General features: G+C 37.0%; 2 protein-coding genes across 2 annotated transcripts in view; one reads left to right on the forward strand and one right to left on the reverse strand.

The window, feature by feature from the left end:
• Positions 1–27,029, forward strand: part of mtcl2 (microtubule crosslinking factor 2) — a 37,790-nt gene that overhangs the window by 4,713 nt on the left and 6,048 nt on the right. Inside the window, exons 4-16 of the mRNA XM_077723878.1 lie at positions 5,949–6,098; positions 12,930–12,992; positions 13,666–13,833; positions 14,046–14,199; positions 16,203–16,728; positions 18,479–18,773; positions 19,774–19,995; positions 22,585–22,701; positions 23,761–23,973; positions 24,843–24,947; positions 25,018–25,185; positions 25,917–26,057; positions 26,130–26,231. Coding sequence (XP_077580004.1) covers positions 5,949–6,098; positions 12,930–12,992; positions 13,666–13,833; positions 14,046–14,199; positions 16,203–16,728; positions 18,479–18,773; positions 19,774–19,995; positions 22,585–22,701; positions 23,761–23,973; positions 24,843–24,947; positions 25,018–25,185; positions 25,917–26,057; positions 26,130–26,231 — 2,424 coding nt within the window. The remainder of the gene's footprint in view (positions 1–5,948; positions 6,099–12,929; positions 12,993–13,665; positions 13,834–14,045; positions 14,200–16,202; positions 16,729–18,478; positions 18,774–19,773; positions 19,996–22,584; positions 22,702–23,760; positions 23,974–24,842; positions 24,948–25,017; positions 25,186–25,916; positions 26,058–26,129; positions 26,232–27,029) is intronic.
• On the reverse strand, positions 237–3,415 carry LOC144199595 (uncharacterized). The gene is made up of 2 exons (XM_077721354.1): positions 3,367–3,415; positions 237–790 (listed from the first exon to the last, which is right to left on the reverse strand). Exons 1-2 carry the CDS (start codon positions 3,413–3,415, stop codon positions 237–239), a joined length of 603 nt encoding a protein of 200 aa, XP_077577480.1.

Below are 27,029 nucleotides of genomic sequence, written 5' to 3' on the forward strand. Positions count from 1 at the left end.
TTGGCACTGAAGAAAAATATGTAGTTATTATAACAACGGTGGCTATGTCTGGTCCACATTTCCGCGTTATTCGAGGGATTACTGTATATTCCAAAATTGAAGGAATTAGGATGAAAGAGTTATTCACTCAAAGTTGGAGGTTTTTGAAAGCCTATTTCCGATTATGATTATTATTATGATGATTATTATTATGATTATGATGATTATTATTATGATTATGATGATTATTATTATGATTATGATTCTGAATCTGATTCTGAATCTGATTCTGAATCTGATTCTGAATCTGATTCTGAATCTGATTCTGAATCTGATTCTGAATCTGAATCTGATTCTGATTCTGAATCTGATTCTGATTCTGAATCTGATTCTGAATCTGATTCTGAATCTGATTCTGAATCTGAATCTGATTCTGAATCTGATTCTGAATCTGATTCTGAATCTGATTCTGATTCGGAATCTGAATCTGATTCGGAATCTGATTCGGAATCTGATTCTAAATCTGATTCGGAATCTGATTCGGAATCTGATTCTAAATCTGATTCTGAATCTGATTCTGAATCTGATTCGGAATCTGATTCTGAATCTGATTCTGAATCTGAATCTGAATCTGATTCTGATTCTGATTCTGAATCTGATTCTGAATCTGATTCTGAATCTGATTCTGAATCTGATTCTGAATCTGATTCTGAATCTGATTCTGAATCTGATTCTGAATCTGAACCTGATTCTGAATCTGATTCTGAATCTGATTCTGAATCTGATTCTGAATCTGATTCTGAATCTGATTCTAGATTATAGATGTATATATTTTATTTCCTGATTTCCCCCCTTTTAAATCAATAATTGTTATTTTGTAATCAATTTTTTCTATGTTTTTAGTTCAAAAATCATTTTGAAAAATCTAATATTATGATAAAATAATGATTAAAAGAGATCTAAAATCTAAATTATGTGTTTAGATTCAGAAATCTGAATGCAAAGTCGATTTTTTTAAAGACTTCTCAGATGAATGTCTGCGAGAAAAGTGAGAAATCAGAATTCTGAGAATAAAGTCAGAATTCTCACATTATATTCAGGAAAATTCTGGTCTTACAGTGCAAATACACTATTGTACATCACAAAGAACTAAAAGCAATGCACTCTGCCTTTTTCCTCATTTAACTTGACCTAAAAAAAAAAACACCAAAAAAATCCATGAGCCATCCCGCTTTGCTTACAAGTCCAACATATTTCCCTCAAATAACCATACTCATGGGATGACCTCATTTTTTTCCACCCGCTGTGTTGAGGTCACGCTTCCTGCTTAAAAACCATTTGCTTTCACTCATGACAGTTAAATAAAAATTCAAACCAGCCATTCACAATCAGCCACGAGATTGGGAAGAAAATACCAATTGGAAAAGAGAGTTTTCCCTAGAGGGGGATTCTTAGGAGTTGATTTTTCGACCGAAAACTGAAAAAATGGCAAAGCTGTGCTTGTATTAAGTCCACAAACACACAATTTTGATGTCCAAAATGTGGACAGAGTAGCAAAGTAGTGGAAAAAGGACACCGGAGGGAGACACAAGCTGACATGGCTTTGTATCCCACAACAACATGAGCGATTGTCGCCTTGTCTGAGAGGGCGGAATTCTGGCGGGGGTTCAAGTTACACCACATTGTGTGGCATTGGCTTTTTAGTGGAGCTAGTAGCCACAAAACAAAAAGTTTTTGCAACAAGATCAATCCTTTCCCGAAGGCTTTTCTCGGGGATTTATAGTTGACCTTTAAACTGTGGGTTGGATTTTGAATGTCATGGAAGGAGATTGTTATGAAACTAGAATAGAATTTTTTGTTGTGGGAACAAACCTGTCTTGTTGACCTGGGTAGAGTACTGGTGTCAAAATGGCGGCCCGGGGGCCAAATATGGCCCGTCGCATCATTTTGTGGGGCCAGGGGAAGTAAATTATGAATGCCGACTTTCTGTTTTAGGATAAAATTAAAATGAAGAGTATGGATGTATATTAAATTACCTGATTTTGCCCCTTTTTAATCAATAATCGTAAGATTTTAATCATTTTTTCTGTTTTTAGGTCAAAAATCATTTAGTAAAATCTAAGAATATATTTTTAAAAAAGCTAAAATAAACATTGTTTTAGATCAAGGGAAGGGAACCTATGGCTTGGGAGCCGTGTATGGCTCTTTCCATGGGAGTATGGATGTATTAAATTAATTACATTATTAATATTATATATATATATATATATATATTATAACATATATTTTTAAATTTCCTGATATCCCCCTTTTTAACAAAGAATTGTCATTTTTTAATAATTTTTTTCTGTGTATTTAGTTCAAAATAATTTTGTAAAATCTAAAAATATATATAAAAAGCTAAAATGAACATTGTTTTAGAGCAGGGGTAGGAAACTTATGGCTTGGGAGTATGGATATATTAAATTAATTACATTATTAATGTTATATATATATATATATATATATATATATATATATATATATATATATATATATATATATATATATATATATATATATATATATATATATATATATATATATATATATATATATATATATATATATATATATATATATATATATATATATATATATATATATATATATATATATATATATATATATATATATATATATATATATATATATATATATATATATATATATATATATATATATATATATATTAGAGTATATATTATAAAATTTCCTGATTTTACCCTTTTTAAATCAACAATTGTAAGTTTTTAATCATTTTTTTCTCTGTTTTAGTTCAAAAATCAGTTTGTAAAATCTAAAAATATAATTTAAAAAAAGCTAAAATAAACATTGTTTTAGATCTATAAAATACTGAATATTCAGGCCCTTTAATCCAGTTCATTTAATCCATTTATATTTAAAAAAAAATCAAAATATAATATCTAAAATAGTCCAGCCCACATGAAATCAAGTTGACATTAACGCGGCCCACAAACCAACCCGAGTCTGACACCCTTATGTCAGTTAATAAAGTCTCAAAACAATTTTCTGCCAATCAAGCAATGTCAGCATTTCACTTGGGAGCGCCAACTTGACCTCAACATTTTGAGTGTAACAAAACGAAGCTGATCTGCTTTAGCTAATTGGCTTAACTACTGTTTCGGCTGGAAGGCACTGATCTAATCCACTCATTCCAATTTTAGTGTGTGTGTGTGTGTGTGTGTGTTGTGAAAGTGCTCACGACATAAGAAGCGCACGCAATTGATGTTTATCAGGCCACACTTCTTTTGAAAAGCGTCACATGTCACTGTTGATTTTCTAAAGCGTATTCCAGTCTGCCACCACGGGACTTGGGACCCTAACCCCAGGCGCGTTCCCAGGACAAAGCCGAATCTCCTTGAATGTCTGACATCATTTCCTGTTCTACTCACACACTGCTCTCATTCCCACAGATAGTTTGCAGGGAATTTGTTGTACAGTAGACAGGATGTAGACTGTAAATGTTTCCCTTGGATGCAATGCAAAGTAATATAGAAGATGTCATTTTTGTTTTGTTTTTGAGGGTGTTGCTAAGTAGGGACGTCCCCATACTCATTTATTTTGACCTACATTTGTATTTTTTAAAAAAAATATTCAAGAATTTTTCATCCTCATGTAGGCTGGACCAGTTAACTTACTTGCAGCCATTGACGTCCAATCTGTTTAGTTTGTTTGTCAAAATGGATTGGTCGTCAATGGCACTGAAAGTTGAGCATACAGTCCTAGTTTAAGTGAATTAGACATCTATCCTTGTCAATATTAGTCTATTTTGGGTCACTTTTTTTTTCTTAACTTCCATTTTTGGCTACCGTATTTTCACGACTATAAGGCGCACCGCACTATAAGGTGCACCCTGAACGAATGACATTTTTTACATATATAAGGCGCACTGTATTATAAGGCGCACTGTCTATTTTGGAGAAAATGTAAGACTTTTAAGTGCGCCCTCTAGTCGTGAAAATACGGTAATTGCTATTGACTTCCAGGCACTCACTACTTTCCAGTCACCTCTAGAGCCAGCTATTGTTGATGTTTTGGATTTTTTGGTATAAAATCTTGCAGTGGGGGAGGAGCTATATGATGAAAGATGTTGTAAACTAAGATGGCATCTGCATATTTAACAGTATTGTTTCAGGCGTTTGTGTTTTTTTTAATATCCGGCAGTGGTGGTTTTTCGTTTTTGGTTTTCTGTTTTTTTCCATACATAAGGCGCACCGCATTATAAGGCGCACCCTCAATGTATGACATCTTTCCATATATAAGGCGCACTGTATTATAAGGCGCACTAGATTAGAAGGCGCACTGTATTATAAGGCGCACTAGATTAGAAGGCGCACTGTCTATTTTGGAGAAATTTTAAGACTTTTAAGTGTGCCTTATAGTCGTGAAAATACGGTACTCAGGCAATGTTCCCTCTAATTTTTTGTTGGTCTGGGTAGAAAGACAACCTCCCTGAGCGCACTGAGCATCAGTGAGTGACATCATCATTGCTCGTTATGGGCAGACCAGTATCACACCTGCCATAAGCAGGTGCATGTCAATGTTCCATCTAATTTTTCATGTAAAACATGCTGTAAAACACATAAAAACATAACAGTGGAGAGAGCTACTGCTACTGGCTGCTACGTAAACGGCGCCATCATGGGGAAAGGGGTAAAAAATAAAAGTTTGGATTTTATTTAATGCGCGCCATATGATCGCTGCTGCGCAGAGAAGACGAGAGTAGTGCGCAATTGGGCATGCACGCAGCTTAGAGGGAACATTGCTCATAGGTCACTAAGTGCAGTAATGCATTAACTCCATTAAACAACTCACAAAATTTGGGTTGTCAAAAATAATGAAAGCATTTCATTCTTTTGGTAAAGTATAAATGAACTAATCTCATTGCATTTATTTTTAGCATGTGTTTTTTTTTATTGGATGTTCCATAGTTAAAAAGGATTTTGAGTATTGGCAGCATTCCGTCATTTATTTGTTTATTCGCATCCAATCAAAGGATGAGTGCTTGAGCACGGAACCCCTGTCGTGCCAACGTCTCGCTCCCGTTGGCGCATAATGTTTTTTTTTTATTTAGACACGGAGCAGATTAGGCGTTATGTAACGTTCTTTAAATGGCCGTGGAGTGGAATTGGTGTTGGCTCAAGCCCAACATAGGTCAACTGCTCTTACCAGTCTACTGAGGATGACATGATAATTCAACTATCTAACTCATAGGTGTCAAAGTGGTGGCTCGGGGGACAAATCTGGCCCGCCGCATCATTTTGTGTGGCCCGGGAAAGTAAATCATGAGTGCCGACTTTCTGTTTTAGGATCAAATTAAAATGAAATGTGTAGATGTATATTATATTTCCTGATTTTACCTATTTTGAATCAATAATTGTGATTTTTTTAATCCATTTTTTCTGTTTTTAGTTCAAAAATCATTTTGTAAACTCTAAAAATATATTAAAATAAGCTCAAATATATAAAAACTATAAAAACTGAATATTAAGGGCTTGGTTTTTAGTTCAAAAGTCATTTTGTAAAATCTAAAAATATATTTAAAAAAGCTCAAATATATAAAAACTGTATAAAAACTGAATATTAAGGGCTTGGTTTTTAGTTCAAAGATCATTTTGTAAAATCTAAAAATATATTTAAAAAAGCTAAAATATAAAAAAAACTGTATAAAAACTGAATATTAAGGGCTTGGTTTTTAGTTCAAAGATAATTTTGTAAAATCTAAAAATATTTTTTAAAAAGCTAAAATATAAAAACAGTATAATAAAACAAATAATCAGGGATTTTAATGCATTTATAAAAAAAAATCAAAATATTATATCTAAAATGGTTGAAATCAAGTTGATGTTAAAGTGTCCTGTGAACCAACCCGAGTCTGACACCCTTGATCTTACTCAACCACCTAGGTCGCCAAGGACGTTTCCATCCGTCTTCACAGTCAACTGGACAGCGGAGAGAAGAAGAGGGCCCGCCTGGAGGACGAGAACGAGGAACTCCGAGTCCGGCTCCAGGATCTGGAGGTGGCCAAACAGGTCCTGCAGCAAGAAATAGATAAGGTAGGACTTGCTCATTTGCCACAACAAATGACGTCAATTGTGGAAGGTGGTTGGACGCAAATGTAGGGAAACAGTCTTGGACTTGGAAGGAGTGGTCTAAACGAAACTTTAATTACTTCAAGCAGGGGTCTTTAGGAGAAAAAAACAAGGACTTTACAAGGAAACAAGGAAATTAAATCACAAAACCAAACCTGGCAGAAAAAAATAGCAACATGTGGTGATAACTTGGTATGAAAAAACACATTTGACAATCTGACACTGACTAACAAACACACAGGGTTTACATAGACAGTCAAGGATTGATTACGAAGTCACGTACCGTATTTTCACGACTATAAGGCGCACTTAAAAGTCTTAAATTTTCTCCAAAATAGACAGTGCGCCTTATAATCCAGTGCGCCTTATATATGGAAAAAAACAAAAACCAGCACTGTCGGATATTAAAAAAACACAAACGCCTGAACTGAAACAATACTGTTAAATATGCAGATGCCATCTTAGTTTACAAAATCTTCCATCATATAGCTCCTCCCCCACTGCAAAATTGTATACAAAAAAATCCAAAACACCAACAATGGCTGGCTCTAGAGGTGACTGTGTAGAAAGTGCTTCATACCCGGAAGTCAATAGTAATTACCGTATTTTCACGACTATAAGGCGCACTTAAAAGTCTTAAATTTTCTCCAAAATAGACAGTGTGCCTTATAATACATTGCGCCTTATATTCAGTGGGCCTTATAATACAGTGCGCCTTATAATACAGTGCACCATATAATACAGTGCGCCTTATAATACAGTGCGCCTTATATATGGAAAAATGTCATTCATTGAGGGTGCCCCTTATAATGCGGTGCGCTTTATTGTCGTGAAAATACGGTAATTGCTGGTTACGATAGGAAGGGAAGCCCGGACGGACATAAGAGGCAAAAAACAAACTAAACTAAACAAAACCACTAACAAGATTTGACCACCAGAGACAGACGGCAATGGCAAAATGAGTATACATATCCACGTTTCCAACCTAAATGTTAAGCCCCTGAGAATCGTGGCAGTAATTGAAACGTTGGCTCCGTTCCAGCCGTTCGACATTGGAAGGCGGCAAGGTCATATTTGATTGCGGGAGGGTTACGGAATATAGACAGCTCATTTGGTAAAAGTGTATTAAAGCCACAAAGCGAGGCGTAAAAGTCCACGAAAGGGCGTCCTTAACTTAGTCTTAAAAAGCACTAAAAGTCATTTTTCAATGTGATGATATTTTCATTTTAACCTGAAAATTGGCTCCTTGTCAATCAAGTCAGGCTAAAATAGTACTAGAGTGTAAGATTGTTTGCTGGAGCCGACTTAATTCCACAAGGAAACTGTTCTTTGCTATTGCTGACTTCAGGAAGTGCTACCTATTGTTTGAGTGGGCGGATGTAGCTTAACATATTTGGTGTGTGTTTGCTAAGCAACGTGTGCAGTTAAAACCCACCAAAAACCTTCTCAATATATATAGCACAAAAGTTCTGTCCTCATCTCTGGGGGTTACACTTGGGGAACATTCATTCATTCATTTTTTACGGACTGTTTATCCTCATAAGGATCGCGGGGGTGCTGGAGCGTATTCCAGATAACCATGGGTACCAGGCGGGGGACACCTTGAATCGGTGGACAGCCAGTTGAATGGCATAAGGAGACAAACAACTCATCAGTAATAGCAGATTAGGACAATTAAGTGCAAGGGTGTCAAAGTGGCGGCTCGGGGGCCAAATCTGGTCCGCCGCATCATTTTGTGTGGCCCGGGAAAGTAAAACATGAGTGCCGACTTTCTGTTTTAGGATCAAATTAAAATGAAGAGTATAGATGTATATTAAATTTCCCTTATTTTCCCCTCTTTTGAATCAATAATTGTCATTTTTTAATCATTTTTTCTGTGGTTCCTGACCATTAAGGCCCACACAAGCAATAGATCACAGAGCCATTAAGCGATAACAAGAAGGAAGATCATCTCACCTGTGGGAGGACAGATGAGCTCACATAAAAGCTTCTACGCAGCTCTTCCCATAATGGCAAGCCATATAAATGCTTTTTGTCCCATTTGACACTTTAAATGGCTCTTTAATCCAGGTACTATTTTTCATTCCCGCTTAGAGTACGCTGAGAACAGGAGTGTTAAAGTCAGTACGGTGGATTGGCGGGCGGACCGCATTCATGTTGACTAAAATCTCAGTTAATTTTTGGATGAAAAGTTAACGTACTTGCCGTTGTTGTTGACGGCACTAGACGTCCAATCCATTTTGAATGAACCAGTCAAAAAGGATTCAACGTCGAGAGCAATCGATTGTACTAAAATTCAGGTGTCAAAGTGGCGGCCCAGGGGCCAAATCTGGCCCGCCACTTTAAAGTGGCGGCCCAGGGGCCAAATCTGGCCCGCCACTTTATTTTGTGTGGCCCGAGAAAATAAGTAAATTATTATTTTTTAATAAATGGATTAAATGAACTGGATTAAAAGCCCTGAATATTCAGTTTTTTAATAGATCTAAAACAATGTTTATTTGAGCTATTTTGAAATATATTTTTAGATTTTTACAAAATGATTTTTGAACTAAAAACACAGAAAAAATTGATTGAAAAATTACAATTATTCATTTAAAAGGGGAAAAATCAGGAAATTTAATATACGTCTATACTCATTAATTTCATTATTCAGTTTTTATGAATCTAAAACATTGATTATTTTAGCAGTTTTTTAAATATATTTTTAGATTGATTTTTGAACTAAAAACACAGAAAAAATGGATTAAAAAATGACAATTATTGATTCAAAAGGGCGAAAACCAGGAAATGTAATATACATCTATACTCTTCATTTTAATTTCATCCTAAAACAGAAAGTCGGCACTCATAATTTAAATTCCCGGGCCACACAAAATGATGCGGCGGGCCAGATTTGGCCCCAGGGCCGCCACTTTGACACCACATGGCTTTGATGTCACATGTACTTGCTACAATCAAATGAATCAGCATCCACTGACCATTGGGAGACTTTGTTAAACTAAAATATGTGCACATTTTCTTCATCAAAAAAGGGCGATGGTTCCACTGGATCTTTTGTTTCCAGCGTCTCTTCTTCCTTCTCGTCTACATTCACCCTTCCCCCCTTTTTCATCGAGTTTTTATCTCCTCCCCCATTGCTGCCCTCTTCCTGCCTCCAAAGGGAGATAGCATGACATCATCAATGTGCGCCCATGTCTTCTTTTAAATGAGGAAGTGGGGACGTGGCAAATAAGGAGCTGGCACGTCCAACTCGTGCCAGGTTGCCAGCTAGTTTCCCAGTTAAGGAAAGCCTGACTGGGGGTGTCAGATGTGTGTTGCTATGGTTACCGTGAAGAGGGATGTCCCATAGCTGCTATCATTAGATTAGATAACTTTGTTCATCCTGTATTGGGGTAGTGAGAGGGGGGAGAATAGAGACACAGGAAAAGATATTTTAGATGTAAATAAGTAGGTTATAGATAAGTTCATGAATAAATAAATGCACTCTGGTGAATATTTCAAATAGGGCAAGAGTGTCAGACTCGGGGGCTGCATTAACATCAACTCGGTTTCATGTGGGCCGGACCATTTTAGATATAATATTTAGATATTTTTCTTATAAATGGATCGAAAGAACTGGATTAAAAGCCCCGAATATTCCGTTTTTTTATCGATCTAAAACATTGTTTATTTGAGCTTAGTATCTTAGTAAGGGGAAATCTCTTTTAATCATTATGTTCCATATTATAGTGGAAAACAGTAAGTATTTTTATATATTTTTAGATTTTACAAATTATTTTTGAACTAAAAACAGAAAAAATGATTAAAAAAATACAATTATTGATCCAAATGGGGGGAAAATCAGGAAATTTAATTTACATCTATAATCATTTTAATTTGATCCTAAAACAGAAAGTCGGCACTCATTATTTACTTTCCTGGGCCACACAAAATGATAAGGCGGGCCAGATTTTGCCCCCGGGCCGCCACTTTGACACCTATGAAATAGGAGTATTACTGAATTAGTGAATGAATGAAATTATGCACACAGAATACTCTGGAATTGTATTTTTTTCGACTAAAAAGCTGATTTTTTGCACTTATCTAAAAATGTATTCATTAAAAATATACACATTTGTCTTCCCTTTTATCCCCAACTTAAAAAAATAAAAAAATAAAAGGGAAAATAATGTCCTTAGTTGGAAATCATGGCAATATATAAATGTACTTTCGGCCTTTATGGCAATGTATTCATTTTAATATGAGTTTAGAGGACCGAAATAAAAGGTATTTGGGATTTTCAACTGTCCTTTTTAAAAGCAATTTTTTTTGGGTGTGTCGCAGATGTGCTCGGGTGAGTGGATGACTATAATCCCGCAATAAGAGAGATTTATCGCAGGCTGCTAGAGGACACTAGTGGACCCTGACCACAGGTCAATTCCATCTGGATCACGGTCACAGTGAGAGGGACAAAGACGTTATGATTCCCACACTGGCTTTTAAAGGGACATTTGTGATGAAGAAAACGCCGTCTTTCATTGGAAAACATAGTCATTTGAAGTAGAGTCATTTTATCGCTGACATTTTTCACAATTATGTTCTAAGAGTCACGTAACTGTCTTTGACCGTGTTGGGCAGCCAGTCTATTTTACTTGGGGAGGCCACAGGTGTCAAAGCAATGGCCCGGGAGCCAAATCTGGCCCGTTGAATCATATTGTGTGGCCGGGAAAGTAAATTATGAGTGCCGAGTTTCTATTTTAGGATCAAATTAAAATGAAGAGTATAGATGAATATTATATTTCCTGATTTTCCTCCTTTTAAATCAACAATTGCAATTTTTTCATCCATTTTTTTCTTTGTTTTTAGTTCAAAAATCATTTTATAAAATCTAAAAATATATAAAAATATTTTCTGTTTTCCACTTCAATATGGAACATGATTAAAATAGATTTTGTCTTACTAGGAAAAATATCTCAAACATTTTGTTAGATTTATTTTTAATTTTTATAATTTTTTTCTGTTTTTTGTTCAAAAGTCATTTTATAAAATCTAAAAATAGATTTCAAAAATAGCTAAAATAAACATTGTTTTAGATCTATAAAAAACTTAATAATCAGGTCTTATTCCATTTATTTTAATCCATTTATTTTAAAAATATCTAAATATTATATCTAAAATGGTCCAGCCCACATGAAATCGACTTCACATTAATGCGGCCCGTGAGCCAACCTGAGTCTGACACCCTTGGGCCATCTACCAATAGGAGCTTAAGCACCCCTGGATTCAAGTAAAGGCTGAAGAGGAGGCTATTAGGTTAGGTTAGGCTAGAACTTTACTTCATCCCGTATTTAGGAAATTCCTTGGTTGCAGTAACAAGACAGACACAAGACACACAAGACATTGTAGACCTAGTTAAAAAAACTGGAGCCACACACAGAACGCCCAGAAGGTTTCCACACATTGTATGTCAATCACAACAATATACAATACCAAGAAAGGCTGGACTAAGCGCATACTTTTTAACTTAAACGTCTTCTACGTTTTTTTATCATTTCAAATGATATACCAAGTTTTGCACAGGGTTTTTTCCAAGTGTGTTTTTTGTAGAACTGATCTTGTTCTAATCCGGGTTAGGGTCATCATCGACTCCTAATATTGTCACTCTTTAAGCATGACATTTGTATAAATATAGCGCGTCAGCAAGCAATGTATAGTTAGCGTCATACAGCGACATCTACAGAATCTTGAATTTAGTGCATACTAATTAGGCACCTTGTCCACTTTGGAGAATTTTTTAGACTTTTAATTGCGCCCTATGTGAGTAAATATGTGCCACGTTGCATTTGTATGTTTCTAATCGCTTAATAAGGGGAACTGCAATCATTAATAACCCAGGTTGACAGGTATGCTAACATTTTCATTTCTTTAAGACCCCGTTGTTATGATTGTGTCCTCCTTCTTTCCTCCTTCCCTCCCTCCATTTTGCTCTTTTGTTGTTGTCCACTGCAAAGTGGCTGGTTTCCATGGAGACCCACAGAGCCACCATACGCTGGCTCGGCGGTATGCGCTAACGTGAACGTGAAATGATCCTTTGGGAGCGTGTAATACGTAGAGTGGACACTTGGGTGGGTGAAAATAGAGCAGATTCAGACCGTTTTTTTGCAGGGTTGCATTCATTGGCGCTGATGTGCATTTGTTTTTAATCTTATTGACTTCAAAACATGTTATTGCGAGGGTGATTTGACGGCAGTGTGGCTTTTTGACAGAATTTTGCAATGTTTTTACGCTTCATTGTGTTTCCCTGGTGATGTTTATTTATCACCAGGGTGATGGTTTGGTAGTACTAGGGAGTTTTTTTTAAGGTTTTTTGAGCCAGGGCAAAAATAATTTACAACCTAACCCACATGAACCCTTTGACTGTATTTTTGCGAATATGTAAGGCCTAAATAACAAAAAAATGCCATCTGGTGGACAAACACGGGTATTACGTCTCCCATTATAATGTACATGCAGGGCACGTTTTCACAGGGATCTAAGGCCGTTATACTCATTTTAAGACATTAAAAAATCTTTTTCTTATATTTTTTCCTCATTTTTGTGTTTCACACATCCTTCATACAAAATTGGGACATTTTGGCCAATTTTAAAGGATCAAGTTGGCAGTTATATGAGGACCGTGGAACGAATGAGTGAATTTACATATAAAGTACACCTCTACTTACCAAATTTTCAAGTTACAAAATTTTTTGAGGAACCTATTCATTTCGTAAGTAGAGGTATGACTGTATAAGCTAATATGACTCTGCTTTTTTTCAGAATTGTCAGAAGAAAAGAGGAGCACGCCCCAATAACAAATCCGACAAGAAGCTTGTTCCGCAGGTAAAACAGCGTGACCGGACATTTGGTCGCCGGTCTTTTGGTCGCCGGTCAAATGGTGACAGAGAGTTTACTGTTGAAACCAGCTCTCAAAATTATATTCATAAGAGAGTTTTAATATCTAAGAGAGAGAGAGTTTAATATCTAAGTACTGTTTACTATCTAAGTACTGTTTAATATCTAAGTACTGTTTAATATCTAAGTACTGTTTATCTATCTAAGTACTGTTTAATATCTAAGTACTGTTTAGAATCTAAGTACTGTTTAATTTCTAATTACAGTTTAATATCTGAGTACTGTTTAATATCTGAGTATTCTTTAATATATGAGTACTCTTTAATATCTAAATACCGTTTAATATCTAAGTACTGTTTAATATTGATGTACTGTTGAAACTAGCTCTCAAAATTATATTCATGAGTGTTTAATATCTAAATGTATACTGTTTTCAACAGTACTTAGATAATAAACAGTACTTAAATATTACACTTTCTCTCTTACATAATAAATTCTCCCTCATGAATATCTTTTTGAGAGCTGTTTTCAACAGTAAACTCTGCCACCATTTGACCGGCGACCAAACGTCCGAACACTGTAAAACAGTGTCAACGGTGAACACCGTTGATAGTCGATTAATTAATCCATTTGATTGCTGTCTCGCAATTCTCCACGGCAGGAGGACAGCTCAGACCTCAAGTGTCAGCTTCACTTTGCCAAGGAAGAATCGGCTCTCATGTGTAAGAAGTTGACCAAATTGGTTAAGGACAGCGAAGCCATGAAGGAGGAGTTGGCCAAGTACAGGTCGTTGTACGGGGATGTCGATGCTTCCATCACCATCGAGGAGGTGCGTAGAAATAATCGGGTAATTCTAATGTATCACAATAAAATGGGAATACAGTGGTACCTCGACATACGAGCAATTTGAGATACGAGTAAAATTTCATTTAAATTTGTTTGTTATGTTACGAGCAAAAGGTTACTTTATAATATTGCCATTTTGAAACTGAATGAAGGCAAGTTGGCAATCGTTTTCACTTGCGCTGCTGCTTTTGACAGGTCGCCGATTCCCCTCACACCCGTGAAGCTGAGGTCAGAGTTCACCTAAAGCTAGTAGAAGAAGAAGCCAACCTGCTGAGTCGGCGAATCGTAGAGCTGGAGGTGGAGAACCGAGGCCTACGGGCGGAAATGGATGACATGAAAGGGCCACCAGGTAGCCATTTATTCCACGTTGTGTGACTTTAAAGAAAAGGAACATTTATTCTCTAAAACACTGGTGTTAAAGTGGCGGCCCGGGGGCCAAATCTGGCCCGCCGCATCATTTTGTGTGGCCCGGGAAAGCAAATCATGAGTGCCGACTTTCTGTTTAAGGATCAAATTAAAATGTAGAGTATAGATGTATGTTAAATTTCCTGATTTTCCCCTTTTTCATCAATAATTGTCTTTTTTTTTTAATCATTTCTTTGAGTTTTTAGTTCAAAAATAATTTTGTAAAATCTAAAAATATAATTAAAAAGCTAAAATAAACATTGTTTTAGATCAGGGGTAGGGAATTTATGGCTCGGGAGCTACATGTGGCTCTAGACTTAGTCTAGAGCTGCTTAATCTTTTTTTTTTTTGCATTGTTTGTGGCTCTCTTCGTCAAAAAGGTTCCCGACCCCTGTTTTAGATCTATAAAAAACTCAATATTCAGGGCTTTTGATCCAGTTCTTTTAATCCATTTATGAAAAAAAATCTGAATATTATATCTAAAATGGTCCAGCCCACGTGAAATCAAGTTGACATTAAAGCAGCCTGCGAACCAACCCGCGTTTGACACCCTTGCTCTAAGACAGGTGTAGGGGAACCTATGGCTCTGGAGTCACATGTGGCTCTTTTGATCCGTGCTTATGGCTCTCCGCTAAACTGTGAGTTAAAATCTGGACACTACCTCTATAGTCGCTTTAATCTTCCAGTTTTTAATTAAACCTTTCTGCATGCCATTGATTAGCATCAGTGTAACAATTTTATCAACATAATTCTGTGACGTTTTCTACTTTAAAGGCAGTGAAATGACTAAAAATGCACGCTTTTTCATGTACAGTGTTCCCTCGCTACTTCGCGGTTCAGCTACCGCGGACTCAGAGCTTCGCGGATTTTTTTGGGGAAAAAATACAAATATTACATCAAAACAACATATTTTACATTTTTTTTGTTATAATATGAATTTCAGTCTCTCTACCCGTATTCCATATGGTGTACTGTATACAGGGGGGTAAAAAAAATAAAATAAATAAATAATTTTTGAATTAAATTCAAATTAAGCATTTCTGAAGGGGAATCCCTACTTTGTGGAAATTCACTTATCGCGGGTCGTCCCGGACCCCATTAACCGCGATAACCGAGGGAACACTGTATTTTTACTTCTAGTAAATTCTGAGTATTATCTCTCAATGGATAACAATTGAAAATATGAATTGTTTATGGCTCTCTATCTCTGTCAAAAAGGTTCCCAACCCCTGCTCTAAGATTACACTTCGTCCGTAAAGCTATCGCGTTGTGCTCCGTAAACACTAAATCAGTGTTTCCCAACCACTGTGCCGCGGCACACTGGTGTGCCGTGAGCAATGGTCAGGTGTGCCGTGGGAAATTGCAAGAAGTCATACAATGTGATATTGAGAGAGAAAAATTTATATGAATATAAGGAGATTATAAAGGAACTATTACAAGAATCAAATCAAAATATGATGGACGTTAAATTGTAGATTATACTATTATTTGATTCAAGTTGTGAAACAGTAATTTTGTTGCTTATTTTTCTCTAAGTCGAAACGGAAGTTGTCTGGTTTCTAGCGCATCAACTTTTGCCGACGTAAAGTCTGTGTGAGCACAATTTTTTTTGCGTAATATTAGGAGATTTAAGTAATATTTAGAGAAAAATGATAAAATGACGCGATCAATAACTTTACTTGGTTATTTGCATCAATGAAACCGGAAGTTGTTCAGGGTCCACAGGCCAAATTTCCGTGACATTAGGTCATTGTGAAAAATTAGATTTTGGAATAATTTTGGATGCGATTTCTGCTGATAAAACTTCGATGAGAATAACTATTATAAATATAGGCGACAAAGATTTTCAGATGGTGGTGTCCCTTGAGATTTTTTTCAATGCAAAAAGTGTGCCTCGGCTCAAAAAAGGTTGGGATACACTGCACTAAATAATGTTGTCTCCTGCAGATGGGCCCCAAGAACTTAGCAATGCGAGCGCTAGCCCGGGTACAGGACCGGTTGGCGCTCCATCTGAAAATGTCATGGAGCTTCAGAGACACCTCCAGTTTGTGGAGGAAGAAGCAGAACTCCTGCGTAGATCTCTAATCGAGATGGAAGAGCAAAACAAATTACTGATGAACGAAATCAACCGCTACAAATCGGAACTGCCGCCACCGACGATGACGACGGCGGATCCTCTCTCTTCCGTGACGTCGTCACTTTCGGACAGGCTCCTTTACGACGGGGCGCTTCAACCCGCTCAGGAGGCCGCCGTCCTCATCAGCCCGGATGTTTCCCCCCTAGAGGAAGAACTGGGAATAGCGCGCCATCAGATTGGAGAACTCAGCGGGAAGGTGAAAAAATTGCAGTATGAGAACAGAGTACTTCTGTCCAACTTGCAGCAGTGCGATCTGGCTTCTTACCAGCCTCAGTCGGCCCAGGGGATGGACGAAGAGGAGGAGCTTGGGGATTCATCACAGCGTGGCCCTAAAAGGTAACGTGAAGGCCCATTTTTTACACACAGATCGAATCATGGAATGTTCCCTCTAAGCTGCACGCATTGGGCAATTACGCACTACTCTTGTCTTCTCTGCGCAGCACAATCATATAGCGCGCAGTAAATAAAATCTAAACCTTTTTTTTTTAACCGTTTCCCCATGATGGCGCCGTTTACGCGGCAGCCAATGGCAGTATCTCTGTCCACTCTTATGTTTTTTGTGTTTTACAGCATGTTTTACATGAAAAATTAGAGGGAACATTGACGTACACCTGCTTATGGCATGTTTGATACTGGTGTATACCCATAGCGAGCAATGATAATGTCACTCACACTGGTACTCAGTGCCATGATTAAGGAATTAATTATTTCATTAGTCGCTTCATTGTTTTGTGACCTGAAAATGATCCTGTTTATGTTTTTTCCACATTAATTTTGAGTTTTACGTTCGAAAAAATAAAAGAACAGCAACGTTCTATATTACGTTAATTTAATAGTTTTATTTGAAAATGATTTTGTATAAAAGCAAAAAATAACAATACAGTAATACCTTGACATACAAATGCCCCAACATATGAGGAATTTGAGATATGAGTAAAATTCTGAACAAATATCTGCCTTGAGATACAAGACAAATTTTGAGATACGAGCAATGTTCCCTCTAAGCTGCACGCGTGCGCAACAGTGCAGGTTGTCTTTCTGCCCAGACCAACGAAAAATTAAAGGGAACATTGGTCAAGAGTATTTAAAAATGAAAGGTTCTTAACTGCTGTTGTAGTTGTACGATAAGAATCAGGTCAGGGTTCCATAACAGAGGGCATATGACTCCGAAGAAAATACTCGTCGAGACTTGTTGTCTTTATCACGTGGCGAATCGAAATACCAAATCTGAAGTGTTTCAGAACAAAATGGGATCCAAAGTATGTTTTTGCTTTTTTTTTTTTGGCTTTATTTTTAAAATAAAAGGATTTTGAGTTGTGGCTCAGTGATGGCCAATGGATCCAACTCAGTAAGGTAGCCCTCAGAAGTGACATTAAATTGGCAAACTTTAAAAGAAAACAACATAAATTATTTACATAAATTACTTACCTATCTATTTACCATATTTTCACGACTATACGGCACACTTAAAAGTCTTAAATTTTCTCCAAAATAGCGCCTTATGATCCAGTGCGCCTTATATATGGATAAAACAGAAAACCAAAAACCACCACTGTCGGATATTAAAAAAACATAAACGCCTGAACTGAAACAATACTGTTAAATATGCAGATGCCATCTTAGTTTACAAAATCTTCCATCATATAGCTCCTCCCCCACTGCAAGATTTTGTACAAAAAAATCCAAAACATCAACAATGGCTGGCTGTAGAGGTGACTGTGTAGTGAGTGCTTCATACCTGGAAGTCAATAGCAATTACCCTATTTTCACGACTATAAGGCGCACATAAAAGTCTTAAATTTTCTCCAAAATAGACAGTGCACCTTATAATACAATGCGCCTTATAATACAGTGCGCCTTATATATGGAAAAAAATGTCATTCATTGAGGGTGTGCCTTATAGTCGGGAAAATACGGTACTTATTAACTATCTATTTATATCTAAAATACCTTTCCTCACCCTCTTGCTACTATGACAACGAAATTTACCAAATAAGGGATGAATAAAGTAATCCAGCCCAATAAAATCAGTATTCGCTCCATAAAATTGCGTTTTTAAGCCTTTGTGTCCTTGTTTCTCCCTTAGACCACCACAGCGCAAAGAACCATTGGGGGTGGAGAACGTGTCCCTGGAGAGCAGTGAACAAAACAACAAGATGGCGGGCAAAAGCTCCGGGCCAAAAACTTCACGACCAACCCTCCCCGGGTTCAAGGACAATGACGTTTTGCTGGCCATGAGGGACCAGGCACGCCTCATTTCCACGGCGATACAGCTCCTGACCGCTCCGGAATCCAACTGCCGTCCAAGCTCGCCGTCCATTCATCATGGTGGCGAGGGGCCGGAGTTATGCGACATGACCAAAGTGCGTCCTCATAACCAGGTCCTCGTTTTCCTTTCCTCTAGGTTTCAATATGATGTATTTTCCAAACAGTGCAATTCCCAACACAAAATCAATTGTTTTTATTTTTACATGCTGGGCCACCATCAATGCTAATTAATTCACTTATAATTATTGTATTTATTGGAGTATAACGCGCACCCATAGAAATTGGTATAATTTTTTACACACTTTTTCAGCTCGCACCGAGTACCATATTTTCACGACTATAAGGCGCACCGAGTACCATATTTTCACGACTATAAGGCGCACTTAAAAGTCTTAAACTTTCTCCAACATAGACAGTGCGCCTTATAATCCAGTGCGCCGTATATATGGAAAAAAAACAGAAAATCAAAAATGAAAAACCACCACTGTCGGATATCAAAAAAACACAAACGCCTCAACTCAATAGGCAGACGCCATCTTAGTTTACAACATCTTCCATCATATAGCTCCTCCCCCACTGCAAGATTTTATACCAAAAAATCCCAAACATCAACAATGGCTGGCTCTAGAGGTGACTGTGTAGTGAGTGCGTCGTACCTGGAAGTCAATAGCAATTACCGTATTTTCACGACTATAAGGCGCACTTAAAAGTCTTACATTTTCTCCAAAATAGACAGTGCGTCTTATAATACAGTGCGCCTTATAATACAGTGTGCCTTATAATAAAGTGCGGCTTATAATACAGTGCACTTTATAATACAGTGTGCCTTATAATACAGTTCGCCTTATAATACAGTGTGCTTTATGATACAAGGCGCCTTATAATACAGTGCGCCTTATATACGGAAAAATGTCATTCATTGAGGGTGCGCCTTATAATGCGGTGCGCCTTATAGTCGTGAAATTACGGTATTGCATCAGTACGGGTAACTGGCAAATTCTGAACACATGTCGCCATGACAAAACATTTATTCACAACATATGGTACGGAAACACAATTCCCAAATGGTTACAAATGGGCTAAATGGTTATAACTCTTCGTTTGCATCCACAGATATCGGAGCTTTCCGACCTGGCAGATAGACCTCTAGTGGGCGCTCTAACTAGCAGGCTACAAGCCCTTCATGGCCAGCTCCAGGTCTTTGTGGAAGGCGTGGATAACCTGGGGAAAGCGTCGGTCAATGGCGGTGAGGCTCAGTCATCTTCCGCCTCAGCTGTTAATTCGTCGCCCCACTCCGAAGACCACAGCGACACCATCGAGACTGCGGAAGAGAAGGTAAGATTTTGACCTGTTGACTCCCTCCCTCAGCATCCCTTTTTTTCTTATTATTTTTCCAAGTGTTGTATTTCATGAGTTTTATTTTTCCTACATTGCGCTAATCCTGATTTAACCATTCCCAATCCTCCATTTTGTTGCAATAACGTAAAGTTGTATCTGTTTTCTTCCGAAATTAATCAGTTCCCAAACTTTTTTCATAGAAAGTACACTTCTTCTTACGAAATTTTCAAGTTAACCCAAAAGTTCAGGAACCTATTAATTTTTCAACTTTTTTCGTATTTCGTGAGTAGAGCAGTACTTTATATGTAAATTCCGTAATTTGTCCTAAAAAAAACACCAACTCAGGTTTTTTCAATTTTGTATGAAAGATGCGAAAAACAGGCATAAATTAAAGAGAATTATAAGAAAATGCTATATTAATGTAATTAAATGAATACCAAGCATGCAAAATATGTTGTATTCGTGCAGTAGTACAGTACAGTACAATAAGAAAAAAGCTAACATTAGCACACAATAAAGTAATAAAGTACACTTCTTACAAAATTTACCCAAGTTACCCAAAAAGTATAGAGGTCCCAGTTAATTTTTCAACTTTTTTCGTATTTCGTAAGTAGAGCAATACTTTATATGTAAATTCCATAAATGGTTCCAGTCCTCAAAACAATACAAGAAAATGATATATTAATGTAATTAAATGAATATCAAGCATGCAAAAATTTGTTATATTCGTGCAATAGTACATTAAAGTACAGTATATTAAGGAATAAGCTACCGTTAGCACACAATTCAGGATTTTTCAGATAGCAAAAACTGAATTTTCTGATGGATATAGGTACAGTAATAATTATTCAAGTCCATTAGAGGCAAATTCTGAGTCCAAACACTCCTCCTGCCTTCCTTTTTTTTCTCGCTGCTGTCTTCCTTGCCTGGGAAACCATACACCTGTCAATCATGCTCATTTGGAAAACCACACTTTTCCCTTTTTGCCTAACCCCGCCCCCTTCGTGCACCTCATCCAACGCTACCTGTTGTGTCTCTTGCTTTGAACTTTCACTGGTATGATCCTTTCTCCCGCTCATCCTTCTCTTCCTTCTGCCTTATTTTTTCAACCTTTGCTCAGCCTTCCATCATTTCCTCCATTTTGCTTTTGTTTTTTTTCTCCACGCTCTCCCTCTCCTCCCTGACCAAGATTTTTTTGCTCTACATCCTTTTTTTCGTCATGTGAAAGAAGGGCTGTCACAAACAGTTTGGAGGCTTGATTAATCACTGGTTACGCCATGATTATTTGATGCGGTTAGATAACTCCTATTAGTTATTCTTTTATTACTCCGATTATTTGACGCGGTTAGATAACTCCTATTAGTTATTATTTTATTACTCCGAGAATTTATAGTTGATTTTTTTCTTTTTCAAATAACTAGTAGCCATTTTGGTTACATCACCTTCTTTGAGAAGTACAAAAATATTTTCAGTTTTTCTTTCATTTTTTTTCATTAATTAAAAAAAAATAATAAAAAAAATATATATATATATATATATATATATATATATATATATATATTACAGTCATACCTTGAGATACGATCTTACTGCGTTCTGAGACTGAGCTTATATGTCGATTTAATCGTTTTTCAAATCAACGACACTACTCGTTTTTCTCAATTGTTTTGTGCTTAATATTCATTGTCATCATACGCCTTTTCTTCGCACTAACCTTCATTGCACTGGCTTGCTTTGGACCCATTTTGTTTCCCTTAATTTTGCACTGACTAACGGAAAAATTCAATGCTCCGCCCAGTGCTCATAGACATCTTTGTACGAGGGAGATGCTCCGAGATGTGCTGAATTTCTCAAATGCTCGTACCTCAAGAATTGTCTTGTATCTCAAGGCAAATATTTGCTCGGAATTTTACTCATATCTCAGTGTCTTGTATCTCAAGGCAAATATTTGCTCGGAATTTTACTCATATCTCAGTGTCTTGTATCTCAAGGCAAATATTTGCTCGGAATTTTACTCATATCTCAGTGTCTTGTATCTCAAGGCAAATATTTGCTCGGAATTTTACTCGTATCTCAAAATGTGTCTTGTATCTCAAGACAAGTATTTGCTCGGAATTTTACTCGGATCTCAAAATGGGTCTTGTATCTCAAGGCAAATATTTGCTCGGAATTTTACTCATATCTCAAATTCCTCATATGTTGGGGCATTCGTATGTCAAGGTATTACAGTACTGTTATTTTTTTGCTCTTATACAAAATCCTCAAATAAAACAATTAAAATAACGTAATATAGAATGTTGCTGTTTTGCTGTTCTTTTATTTTTTCAAATGTAAAACTCAAATTTAATATGGCATAAACATAAACAGGATCATTTTCAGGTCACAAAACAATGAATCGACTATCATAATAATTAAGTGTTTTTTGTAATTGGTCGATTAATCATGGCAGCCCTGTTTGAAAGCCCTCATTTTTGATCCGCTTGGTTGTTGTGATTTGGCTCATTTTATTCCACCTCTATGATTTCTTCTTTGGTATGTTTGTTTTTCATTCCTTTCTCCATCGACTCCGCCCATGCACGGATGCAGCAGCCTGATTGTAGGGACCCCTTGCAGCTGGGGCTCGACGGCCAGATCGGAGAGACGGACCACCGCAAGACAAGTCAAAGGCAAAATGAGGAAAAAGAAGAAACGCCAAACATTCTGGTCAGTCAATGCCGGAGACATCTACTTATTTTATGGGCAGAAAAGTGGTTTAATTAGATCAGGGGTGGGCAAACTTTTGGGCCAGGGTGCCATATTGACTTTAATAATTTGACGGATGGGCCGGGTCAGCACAAGATACGATAACATATAAAAAAGTGCATCCGTTAACAGTACATTTTAAACATAAACAGAAAAAAAGGACGAAAGTATTAACATACTCATCACTCATCATTCAAGTAAAAAGTATAAAGTACAAAGTCAAGTAAAGAGGAATGTATTAAGAAAAATTTAAATGTCATTCAAAAAAAGATAGAAGGGCTGTAAAACACAAAAAGACGAATAATAGTGTATAGAGCTACTGCCACTGGCTTCCGCGTGACGGCGCCATCTTGGGTAAGAAAAAAACCATTATTTGGACAACGTCGGCGGGCCGGATTAAAACGCCTAACGGGCCGCATGTGGCCCGCGGGCCGTGGTTTGAGTTAGATATACATTTTCTCAGTCACAAGCTAAAAGCGCCCTCTTGTGGCTGATCAGGTTTGAATTTGAGTTTGTTTTATTTTATAACCAACATAACGGTACATATTAATGAACATATTCATGTAAAAATGTATTTGAGGGCTAATTTCCATCTTTAGTCACTTGTTTAGGTTCAAGATAAACTATGACACACATCACAGAATATTCTATATTTTAACATTATACAAGTCATATCTGAATATAAGTTGCAGGTTCCTCGAAAGTAGTGTATAGTAAATCCTTTTAAAATATTTGTTTGCATAAATATATATACAAAATTTTAGGCAAAATGTGGATACTTTTATCATTTTTAATTGGTTTATTATATTTCTTAGTTTATAGTGGAACAAATTATGCTAATTTAATGCCAAATATGCCTATACTTCTCCAAAAAAATGTCATTAGTAGAGGTACAACTGCATTTGAATAGAATTATAATTTACATGGGATAATCTGCCAGAAATTCAAGAGTTTCGCCAAATAACGTCTGTCATGGACTATCCAAATATTGAGTCCCGGTATGAAATGCTTTTTTTACAGGAGGAGCAGCAGAAGGCTCTTCTCCAACTGCAAACTTTGGGCCTCCAGGCTGGACTCCAGCGCAAGTTGTGGGACCAAGAGCGAACACTGCTGGCTCAGGAGTCCCAGCACCTGAAACAAGCATTGTTGCTCCTAAGCCTCAAACTCCGCTGCTTCCTCAAAAACTGGAGGCTGGGGAGCAACAAGGACACGGATTGGAAGGACATTCTGGAGGTAGGAAGTCATTGTGACCTTTTTAACCTTCCCTATCAAGTAAGAAAAAATTCTAAAGAAATTCCATCCATGTATTGACTTTTCAAACTGGCTATCTAGTCAATTTATGTCTGGTATCCAACCTAGGGATGACAAACAAGACCACTCTTGGACACATTTCCTGGTTGTACTGCTCACATGACCTCCCTTTTTAACTTTTTAACTTGTCTACAGAAATAGCACCTGTGATGATTTTTTTAAAAGATTTTCCCTTCAAAGTAACACAATTGTACTCCCTATTAAAACCATGAATATGGAGGAGAAAATTGGGAATCAGGGGGCGGCTTATACGAGAGAAGTTGTGAAATTTGAAGGTTTTAAGGCAAATTTAAGGGGCGTCTTAACGAGAGGAATTGTAAAGTTTGACAGTTTTAAGGGGGCGGTTTATATGAGAGAAATTGTAAAATTTGTCGTTTTAAAGGTGGCTGCTTATATGAGAAAAAATTGTAAAATTCGACAGTTTTAAGGCAATTTTAAGGGGGCGGCTTATACGAGAGAAATTGTAAAATCTGACGGTTTTAAGGCAATTTTGAGGAGGCGGCTTATACGAGAGAAGTTGTAAAATTTGACGGTTTTAAGGCAATTTTAAATGGGCGGCTTATACGAGAGAAATTGTATAATTTGACGGTTTTATGGCCTTTTTAAGGGGCGGCTTATACGAGAGAAATTGTAAAATTTGACGGTTTTAAGCAAATTTTAAAGGGGCGGCTTATACGAGAGAAATTGTAACATTTGACGGTTTTAAGGCAATTTTAAGGGGCGGCTTATATGAGAGAAATTGTAAAATTGATGGTTTTAAGGTAATTTTAAGGGTTTATTTGCTCCTGTAGATGAACAATCTGAAGGACCTGTACCTTTTATTAGAAGAGGATAACCTGGCAAGTCCTGGAAAAATGGCTGATGGAGACCAACAAACACTCGAGCCAGCAATCAAGGTTGGTAGCATGTACGCTTAAACATGGGCTAATGCAAATCTGATTGTTTTTATTTAAAATTTTCTTTCAGACGAGCACTGTTAGCAGCACCTTGGCGGACATCAAAGTCGCCCTGCGAGAGCTGAGTGGCGAGTTGAGGCAGGAACGGCAAGGCTCCCAGGAGCTCACTCAGCAATTCGCCAAGGCCAAGGCATCGTGGGAAGTTCAGAGGACTCAACTTAAAGGGGTCATCACTCAGGTGAGTCCATCAGAATCTCACTAAAGCACAGGTGTCAAAGTGGCGGCCTGAGGGCTAAATCTGGTCCGTCGCATCATTTTGTGTGGCCCGGGAAAGTCAATCATGAGTGCCGATTTTCTGTTTTAGGATCGAATTAAAATGAAGAGTATAGATGTATATTCAATTTCCGGATTTTCCCCCTTTTAAATCAATAATTGTCATTTTTTAATCATTTTTTCTGTGTTTTTAGTTCAAAAATCATTTTGTAAAATCTAAAAATATATATAAAAAAGCTAAGATAAACATTGTTTTAGATCTATAAAAACTGAATATTCAGAGCTTTTAATCCAGTTCTTTTAATCCATTTAAAAAAATCTAATTATTATTGTAATATTTTTTCAATTTCTACTGTGTTTTTAGTTCAAAAATCATTTTGTAAAATCTAAAAATATATTTAAATAAAGCTAAAATAAACATTGTTTTAGCTCTATAAAAAAACTGAATATTCAGGGCTTTTAATCCAGTTCTTTTAATCCATTTATAAGAAAAAATATGTATCTAAATATTTTATCTAAAATGGTCCGGCCCACCTAAAATCAAGTTGACGTTAAAGCAGCCCGTGAACCAACCCGAGTCTGACACCCTTTGCACTAAAGCCACAAAATTTTTTTAATTTTTTTATAGAGATATTCATTTACTTGTATGAAAGGAAAATACTTTTATTTTAATGATTATTCCGCCATTGTCCCCAGCTCGAGAGCAAAGCAGTCACTCCGTCATCCGGAGACGCAATGGAAACGTCAGACTTCAAGATGGCCCTGACGAGGGAGCGTGAAGAGCACCAACACCTTCTGGCTGAGTCCTACGCCGCCGTGATGGACTTGACCAAACAGGTTACTTGGCGTGTGTTTGGCTGCCCGGTCCAGACCATTTCCGAGGTCTACCATGGTTCTTTGTCGTTACAGCTTCAGATCGGAGAGAGAAACTGGGGCAGGGAGAAGATGGAGATGCTGGAGAGGTTCAGCCAGGAGAGAGCTCAGTGGGAGAACCGCTTGAGGGAGACCAAGGTGAGTGGACCTATGGAAAAGGGACATCTCCAAGTCTGTGTCTATGATCTAGTCTTTGTTTATAATAATATTAATAGTACCGTATTTTCACGACTATAAGGCACACTGCATTATAGGGCGCACCCACAATGAATGACATTTTTCCCATATATAAGGCGCACTGGATTATTAGGCGCACCCTCAATGAATGGCACATTTTAATGTGTTCCAAATATAAGGCGCACTGGATTATAAGGCGCCGTGTCTATTTTGGAGAAAAATCTAAGACTTAAGTGTGCCTTATAGTCGTGAAAATACAGTATGTTTTTTTTTAAGGATTTTTTTGTTTTTATTCTGCATGGAAGCCACTATTGGTTGAAGTACTATTGTTTATTCAATATATTTTTTTGCATTTATCAGTGTCAGTACAGGTTTTGTTGTTTTCCAGCCTTATTCTATTTCAAACTTGACTGTAGAAGCCGAATTCCGTATTTTCCATATATAAGGCGCACTAGATTATAAGGCGCACTGTCTATTTTGGAGAAAATTTAAGACTTTTAAGTGCGCCTTATAGTCGTGAAAATACGGTAATCAGAAATAGGCTTTGTGATCATCATTGACTCGACAAAAGCCTATCATCACATCCCTAACCCTAACCCAGTGCTTCTCAATTATTTTCTGTTAGGCCCCCCCTAGCAAGAAGAAAACTATTCGGCCCCCCCCCCCCCCCCCCACTTCCCGGCGTGAATATAAATAAAATCATTTTATAAGAGTGTTATAGGTACAACATGTGAAATGTTGCACTCTCACAAACATGAG

This window comes from Stigmatopora nigra, chromosome 1, assembly GCF_051989575.1.
Source record: "Stigmatopora nigra isolate UIUO_SnigA chromosome 1, RoL_Snig_1.1, whole genome shotgun sequence".
Classification (NCBI taxonomy): domain Eukaryota; kingdom Metazoa; phylum Chordata; class Actinopteri; order Syngnathiformes; family Syngnathidae; genus Stigmatopora; species Stigmatopora nigra.

What these genes read in the sequence shown, in the direction of transcription:
- LOC144199595 (XM_077721354.1), bottom strand. Translation starts at nt 3,415, where the DNA reads ATGTCAGACATTCAAGGAGATTCGGCTTTGTCCTGGGAACGCGCCTGG. An exon ending in GTCCTGGGAACGCGCCTGGG is followed by an intron (nt 791 to 3,366) that starts GTTAGGGTCCCA and finishes TCTATAATCTAG; the next exon opens with AATCAGATTCAGAATCAGAT.